Raw genomic sequence first — 8,791 nt, forward strand, 5'->3', positions numbered from 1 at the left:
AAGGAACAAGAAGAACCAGACCCCAGTCTAGACTAAAATGGAACCTTCATATTCCCTCAGCACTGCTAGCTTTCAACTCCAGCAGCAGCAGTACTGGAACATCCAGTTCACCAATTGTATAAAGCCTTGGTCCAGAATATTTTGGTGATTGGCTCTTTAAGGTTTTAACCTGGGATAGCCCTTGTGCCTTGAAGAAAAGCATCACTCCTTTGGTTTTGCTTTGCTGTTCTTGCTGGGTCATACCTTGAGCCTCCTTCTGCTGGTCCCACCCTCTCTATTCACCCACCACTTCAGGATCTTTCATCTTTCTCCTCACTTGGCTTTTGCAGAGGGGCTTTAACTCAACCCATCACATCAATTCTGCCCTCATCTCACACTGCACCAATCTGCCTCAACTGGTGCCTTTGTTTTTGTTTGTTTGTTTTGAAGAAGTCAGTATCCTGAGCTTGGTAAAATCTTCCAAGGTCTGGCTTCAATAAATTGAGACAGAAGCTCATAGCTGCTCTGCTGAGCCCTTCAGCCCCCAAACCCAAGGCCCTCTTCTACAAACACTGCTGCTATGACAAAGCAGAGTGATTCCAAACCCAGTTCAGCCTTTCTAGCAGTCCAACACAAGCTAATGGAAGAAAAGAGCCCAGAACAAACGTTTTGCCTTCTATGTGAGTATAAGGACAAGCTCCAGCTAGCATGACATCAGTATAAAACTTGCAGTAGTTTGGATTATTCACTCCAGGAGCAGAACTCCATCCACTCTTACCAATACCTTTGAAAATACCCTTAATTCAGCAGCCACAGATGACTCAGTAAAGGAGCCATTCTGCACCCATTTGTGACTCAGCCTTGTCCACAGCTGCTCTGGCTGGAAGGCTTCTAAATCTGCAGTCTGTAAGCCAGGTACATGGGGGAACTCCTGCCCTACTTCACAGCTTTTCTTTCTAGGATAGTCAACACATAAGAAGACAAGGATGTTTGTGATCCAGGCGCCAGAACCTGCTCAGCTGCAGCACACACCAGCTTCAGAGGGCAGCGAGGTCTCTAGAATTTGTGGAGCAACCCAAGAATCACTGCACAGAAAACCTGTAGGAGTCCACTGTGCTCCAGTTTTGCCTCCTGTCTCCAACTGTCCATGCCACTTTAGATGTTGCATACCTTTAAATTGTGCATTTTTCATTGTATGTTCAGCTGAGACTGAAGCCTGTTAAGAGCTGAATTCCTTTCTCCTTAGGAGTAGACAGAAAAGTGAGTAAACTTCATTTTGCATGATTAAAGGAAAAATATATTTTGTGTCTGTTCTCTCGTCTGCTTTTGTCTAGCAAAATGAAACCCTGTGTCCTTACAAAACCCTCACTCTTCATTTTTACATTCAGCAATATCCTCTCTCTGCAGTACTGACATATGGCTCGACACAACCACATGCAATTACTGCTGGAATGGTACTAGCTTGATTAATTCTTCTTCTCCTAAAAATCTTGGTAGTAATCACTCCATCCGTTTTTGTCAGCGAAGCACCATTCCTGCCCTAGCTGCCCTTCTGCCAGCCTTCCACCCCGTGGCAGTGCTGCAAAACCCAAATCCCAGCCCTTCTCTGGGTCACAGAACACTCTGTGCAAAACCTTCCTGCTCTGCTGAAGGAAGGATTTCAGAAAGCTGACTCTAACCCAGCCACTGTGCTTCCTTACCAGAACAAACCATGCCTGAAAGGCTGGGAAAAAGAGGTCACTGAGGCATCTGTCATGTCAGTGGGGTGTGTTTTTTGGAGTACAGCATTTCTACATCACATATCTTAGGTCTGTGCAATCAAAACTGAACCCCAGTAAAGAGCTCAAGCTGCTGGGAGGGAGAACACGAAAACAGTGTGCACCCTTTTGATCTAATCTGTTCTCTGTATCACTGGGTGATGGTTCTAGAAACTGAGTATTTAAAAGGTTCTCAATACTTTGTAAAAGTAGTTTGGAGACATTTTGTGGTGGCATGGTTTTATCTTTGTATTTTTACTTCGTATTTTCTTCTTTTTTGGCAAATAAAGGACTTTTGAATTTAAGAAGTAAAACCTGGCTCATAGTGGTGGGTAGAGTGTTACTGTTCACTTCATCTCCAGCTCCTGTCCCAAAATCATTTTCCCTGCTGCTGCTAACCTGTCAGCAAGCCTGCTAAAGCCAAAATTCCATCTTTTCTTCTCAAAAACACTGGGGAAAACAAGCAATCTGACCACTTACCTTCCTTGCAACTTCATCCCCGAGACAGAGCACTGTCCCTGTGCTGACTTGCCAAAATGCCAAGCTCCTTCATTTTAACATGTCCTGAAAAGAAGAAAAGACATCGCCTGGATCCTTCTGCAAGGGGAATTAAAGAGGAAAAAAAGCAATGCCTCTTCTAACTCCATCATATGCAAAGGCTCAAGCAGAACCACTGCGTCATGGTAAGTCTTCCTCTGTGAGGCTGTGGGGTCAGCAGCCCCCTGCGTGCCTCGAGCTGTGCAGAGCAGTCACCTTTTGGTGGGGACCTCTGGGTTTCTTTAAAATATGAGGCCTTTCAATTTGAAAAATTAAATAGCCAAGACCAGAGAGAGGATGGGCGTGCAGCATTGTCAGTGCTCCTCTGGTGTTACATACCTCTCAAGAGTGAATTTCATCAGCTGTCCCGCACACTTGGGGTGATTCTAACACACAGAGCTGCTCTTTTTTTTAAGATTTCACTTCTCAGAAAGTGAGTTAGCAATGAGAAGTTTTATAAATATAATTTGTATCAAAATTAAATGCATTTTAAAACATGTTTGGAGGCATAGATGCTTTTATTCTGGGTCACACCAGAATCTCTGCACAATTCACGTGCTACGTCTGCAGGATCTTCCTCTTGGAAGTCTATCAGAGTTTCGTGGGAGGGCAGCTCCTTGCTGTGCCAGAAGCAGCTGCCTTGGGAAGCAGCCTTGCAGGTTTGATTTGGGGCTGCTGGTACATTGTAGCTCTGCAGCTTTTTTCTGACAATACAAAATTTTCTGGTGCTTGCAGGAGGGCAGCCTCCAAGACGCGATGATGCCACCAGTGGAAGCAGCCGTGCAGGAAGTCATCTGTTCCCTCCTCCTCGCTTGGTGACAAGGTTTTAGAGCTCCTGTGCACGTACAAGAACATCTGCAGGGCGTCCAGCAGGAACACAAGAGTCTGTTGTGACCCCCCTGTTCCCAGGCACTGTAGAACCTGTCGTAGGGTTAGACGAGCCAGAGAGCGGGAACGTCACCTGCTGGGAGAGCAGCAAGGTCAGTGCAAGCCGTGTGTTCACTCCCAGTTTCCTTCCCCTATCCCCCCTCCCTCCAGGGCTTAATCCCAACCCGTGATTTCAATGGTGTGTGACAGGTGGAAAGAGCCTTTCCACTCAAAATGGAAGTTTAGATGTCTTCTCTTTATTGAGGCTTCAACACGTTCTTTCCATCTTTGCCACATGTTTTCAGGCAGGAAGACTCCCGCAGCAAAACTTTTGGTGAACTGTTGCTTTTTCTTTCTGATGCAGCTCCACAAATGACAGGGATTTAATAATAAAGTTTGCATGTTAATCCCAGTCTTCAAAAGGATTGGGAAATAGGCTGAAGCATCACACACTTCCTACACGAAAGGAACTCCCCAGGCAGCTTTCTGGATGGCAGTGCTGAGAACAGTCCCCCAGATCCACAGCACTGCAGGGTGAACAGCAGCCAGGGGGCTCCCAGCAGCCCAGCCTAGCCCCAGACTGATCCTCCTGACTGCTGTGGGGCAGCAGCCCCCAGCCCCCCCCACTCAGGGCCCCCGGGGAGCAATCCTGGCTGTGGGGCTGCCCTGGGCTGAGCTCCCCTGGGCTCAGGAGCGGCACGCTGCTCGTAATAATGCTCTGAAATGGAAGGGGATGCATCTCAAACCAGAACCACTGCCATTATGTTCAGCAACACTGTGATCCTTTCCATGGCTCAGCTTACTCAAGAACAACTAGCCAGGAGGTTGAGAAAACCAAACCAAGCCAACTCTAATTTAAACAATTACAGAATTAGTCATCAACAGACTAAGTAGCATTTAGACAGTAAGTTCAACATATGCCACACTGATGCCCTTAGCAGTTGCAAAATAGAATTAGAAAACTAACATTTATTAAATCAATTTGAATTTTAATATACATTTCAAGAACGTGGCAGCATAAGAGGAAATGTTTTTAGAAACAACCTGAATCTACCATTTGCAGTGTTACATTAACGACCAGGGCACTCCTGTCGACGGTTCCCAAAACACGCTTCACCTAAATCCTCAAACTTTTGGTACCATATTGAATGCAGCAGTGAGATAGTAAAAATGCCAAGTACTCCCAAGGTGGATTTCTGGAGCAAAGGTACTGTGGATTTCATTGAATCAAAGTCCTAACAAATGCACCGTCTTGGCAAAACTCAACAGCTCTGCGAAAGCGTTCAGAAACAACCCGTGCTGTGCAGCTCACCCCCCTCAACCAGACTCTGGTTTGGCTACTTGTCTTACACGTAGTGGACTAATAAACAGGTTTACATTAGTCAGTCACGATCAAACCACCAAATTTAGAAAATGGCAGGATCCTTTTGGGTCAACACAAAAATCACATACAAGTTTAACTAAATACATTTTAATAGGACATCGTTAAATTTCATGAGGGCTAAAAAACACAGATCTTAGGTACTTGGGTTGGCAAATAAAGACAAGAATACTAAGAAGCATTTTCCACCATTTACTCATTATCAAAAATATTTTTCAACTCTTCTTGCAAAACAAAAACAAAAAAGTACAGACTGGACACGTACATCACATTTTTCTTCCTATGGCTTTAACCCCCCACCCTACCCACCCCACAAAAAAGACGGGGGGAGAAACAAACCAAAAACCAACAAAAAGATCTGACCACATTCACAGAAAATGACACCATGGTACACTACAAAACAAAAGGAGGTGTCATTTGTGTCCAAAGGTTTTTGCTTATTTCTGAGGTGAGGAACCGTCATTGTACGTGCTTTGTGCCAAATCAAAACGCGCCTGGCGGCCGCTCGGCCAGCACCGCGGGGTCCTCGGGGCAGGGGAGATGGAGCTAAAGGAACTCAGAAACTCACCAACTACTGAACATGCTGCTGCAACAGGAACTGCCTTTGAAATTAGAAGGTAATGTTTTGTGTTCTAGTCAGCCCATGTTTAATTTGCATCGCCCAAAGAGGAGAAATTTCTGACTTTTTTTAGGCTGCCAATGAAGCCCTCAACGCAAGGCTAAATTCTTCCACTTGTACTCTTGTTTAGAGATCACACTGAAAGAAACCACTTCTGTGCACAGCTGAACTCCCACAAAGGCCATTTCATTTTAACACCTTCTGAGATAAGCTCTTTGACAAATTTGTGTGATTTTTTCCATTTCAGAGCCTTTCAGCCCAGGTTGAAAAGCACTGACCTTTGAAAGCTGCTTTCAACATATTAGTGAAAAATGAGATGAATTCTGAGTGGAGTGAGTCTTAGTCTAACCAACAGCCAAAATATCTGACCTCAGACAGCAATCGATCCTCTGCCCCAGCTGAGAGATGCCTCTCAGTGAAGAAGGGCCCTCAAAGGGGTGGGTCCCAGGTCTACTGTGGCATAGACAAAGCAAACACAGAACTCCCAGTGGCAGTAACTGCTCTGGAAGCCTCCCTGTATCCCAGACACAGGGGGGAAAATCAGCCAAGGAGTCTCTCTGGAACCCACAAACTCCCCTCTCTTTTCTAGAAAAAATTTTTTTTAAAAAAGGAGAGAATGATGCTAGAAAAACTTGAGCCTTCTCTACAAGTAATTTTCTCCCCCCAGCCAAAATAACATGTCAAACAAAGGAGTTGGCACCGAGGGCACAACTGATCAGGAACGTGACCTGTAGAACTGTCAAGAAAACAGAACAACAACAACAAAAGAAGAGTGATGTGCTTTAACGGGGGCAGCATGGCCCAGTCAGCAGGGTGATGCTCATCTCTAACCAACTGATCTTCCCCAGCCTTGTCTGGAGACTGAGCTGCTTTTTGGGCTGTGAGCTTTCTCAGTGTATGCATCTCCTGCAGGACCAGCAGGTGATTCTCTAGTCATGGTGACTGTAACTAATATTACTTTTCTACACCAAAATCTAGCACAGTTTAGATGGACTAACTAGATGCCACTTTTCTACATTTAAGCAGAAGCTTTGACTGAGCACAAAGCAAGACCCGAGTACAATGAGGTTAATGAATTCCTTGCCAAAGATCTTGTGATAAAATCATTTACATCAGCAATTGATCTCAAACTATGAGGTGCTGTAAGAACTAAAATCAGTTTCAGGGTAACTCCTCCATTATCTGCAACTATTTCCCAGACACTAATACACATAACATAGCAATGAAAAACACTTGATACAAGTGATCTAAACGCAGGAGCTCCGGCAAGTTAAACAGAACCATAGCTGCCTTAAAACTGTAGCAGTTCCCCTACTGACGGCAGGGAAAAGAAAAGATTTCAACAGTCGTATCTCATGTCTATAGCTTCATCCAAACTTTTGTCATCGTGTGTACTGGCAGCTAAAAACGTAGTTACTGGTGACCCTGTCACATTGATTACACTGGTGCTCGTGCTGGCATTGCGCACGGCAATGCTGGTCACGTTAATGCCCAAAGTAAGCCTAGTCTGCTCCAAGGCCTTTTCTGGCACTGCAAACGCCTCCAGCTTCTTCTCCCCGTTAGCCATGTAGGAGTTTTGGCAGCCACGGCATATGCAGTCAAGGCAGGCTTTGCGGTTCGAGTAGCAAGGGCAGCGTTGGCCACGGCATGTAAGAACACTTGGATTTTGGGTGGCACGACCACATTTACACCCTTTCTTTTCTTGGGGCTTTTTATACACAGTTTTTGTCGGGCTTCCTGGCATAACGTTACTGCTAGGGACTTTCTCCTTCGCTTTGTCTTTTGTTTTCAGCACCCCCGGTTTGGCTTTCGGGCGAGATTTCTTAGGGGCGTGCTCCAAGTTCTTTTTCATGCTTTTGTTAGACAGGAGCACAGTTTTACTGATTTTGGGAGTCGTGCCTCCGTTCGGGACAGTCGCAATAGGCTGCAAAGACATTTTGTTCTCCTGTTTCACTGTGACGGGAGCCGAGGCTCCCAGCGTCGGGCCGCAGATGATGCTGGAAATGGGGAGAGGCTGAACCTTTTCGCTGTCGCTTTCGGATCGAGATCGCTTCCTGTTCAACTTCACCACCTTGGGCGTCGCCGCCGTGCAGGAGATCCCGTGAGGAGAAGCATCTGTGGACATGAAAATGTTATGGCTGAGAGGCGAGGGAGCGAGCTGCAGGAAAGGGCCGTTGGTCATGTTTGCCTCCAAGCCGGGCTGCAGGTTGGACTCGCAGACTTCGGTGCCGGGCACGGTCTCCAGGCTCCGCAGCACCTCCTCCACGCTGAGCAGCAGCGAGCCGCCCGGCTTGATGTCCTCGCTGAAGCCGCAGATGTCGATGCCCGTCGTGCACAGGTCGCCGGTGGACACCGGGTCACACACGGGCTGCAGGCTGCTGGAGAGGTCCTCTGTTTTTATGTACTCCCCGGTGCTACAGACGTCGATGGCGTTGGCGTGGTCGGGAGAAGGAATAGCCACCCCCAGCTTCTCCACCGAGAGCCCGTTGCAGTTGGGCAGCCCGTTGATGACGGAGCCCCGGATGTCGATGCTGTGTGCGCTTTCGGGGATGGACGTAAAGCTGGCTGGAGGATCAGCTGTGAGTTCTGAGGTGGAAGGTACTGGGGAAGGCGTCAAACACAAAGCCAAGGCTGCGTCGGAAGGTTTTTCTGTCTCTTCGTGGAGTGGTGACCCATCTTTGAGCAAAGCCAAAAGGTCTGCAGAACAATCAACGGCCTGGATGATATCTCGTGCCAGCGGGGTCTGCGTTATGTACTCGCAGAGTTTCTTATAGCAGTTCACCAGGATGCTTAACTGCTTATTCTCCTCAAACTGTTCGTAGTCCTTGCACCAGCTACATGAGGGTTTCATCATCATCTTCTTGCCTTTGCAAGTTTTGCAGACATAATGCTGACACGTGGAGTTGGTAGGAGCAATAGGGTCTTGTAGCAAATTTCCTAAGGAAAGACAGAAAGAGAAGGGTTACAATGGACTCAAAGCAGGTTTCCAGGGGAGTACAGGACAATTTGTTTTGTACTAGCCAAAAAAAATCAACTAAAAAAGTTCAGCAAGTTACAAGAAAACCTACCATCCAAACAACAGACTATAAAAAGCTTTCACAGCTGCCATATCTGACTTTAAAAAGAAAAAGATAAAGCCATCACAGTCATTTTTTGTTGTTGTGCTGCTGCAGCCTTTAGAAACTCTCTCAGCTAAACCACCACCAATCCCCTCCTCCCCTTCAGCAATTTCTTCCACTGCAACTTGCAAAACACAAGATTTCTATGAATTTACCAAAAGTGCAACAACAAACTCCCATGAAAAGCTACTGCAGAAATTGTAATGAAATCAGTGAAAACAAATGGCAATGGAGCAGAGGGAAACCCAAAAAGCACTGTAAAAGCAATGAAATATCAACCCCTAAAGGGAAGAAGACACAGCAGATTTTGTTTTACTTTTCATTTAGCTGGGCTAAAAATAAAGCCTAGCTTTGTGACAGTCAATGCCACGAATAAAGCACAGTTTGTAACTTTGCAAGCAACAAAAATAGTTCAAGGGATCCCATGGATTCTTACAAACACTGAATAAAACACAATAAAGTTTTTTAATAAAAATGGGGAAAAAAAAATAAAAGGGAAAAAGAAAAGGCCTGTCCTGCTAAGAGACCCCTC

At 46.0% G+C, this 8,791-nt stretch overlaps 1 protein-coding gene across 1 annotated transcript; it reads right to left on the reverse strand.

Moving 5' to 3' along the window:
• Window positions 1–6,136: 6,136 nt before the first annotated feature.
• Window positions 6,137–8,257, reverse strand: MSL2 (male-specific lethal 2 homolog (Drosophila)). Its single transcript, XM_008935586.1, has one exon. It carries the CDS (start codon window positions 7,995–7,997, stop codon window positions 6,480–6,482), a length of 1,518 nt encoding a protein of 505 aa, XP_008933834.1. The 5' UTR covers window positions 7,998–8,257; the 3' UTR covers window positions 6,137–6,479.
• Window positions 8,258–8,791: the final 534 nt, after the last annotated feature.

This window comes from Merops nubicus, unplaced genomic scaffold (assembly GCF_000691845.1).
Source record: "Merops nubicus isolate BGI_N331 unplaced genomic scaffold, ASM69184v1 scaffold2142, whole genome shotgun sequence".
NCBI classification, from domain to species: Eukaryota; Metazoa; Chordata; class Aves; order Coraciiformes; family Meropidae; genus Merops; species Merops nubicus.

What these genes read in the sequence shown, in the direction of transcription:
- MSL2 (XM_008935586.1), bottom strand. Translation starts at nt 7,997, where the DNA reads ATGATGATGAAACCCTCATGTAGCTGGTGCAAGGACTACGAACAGTTT.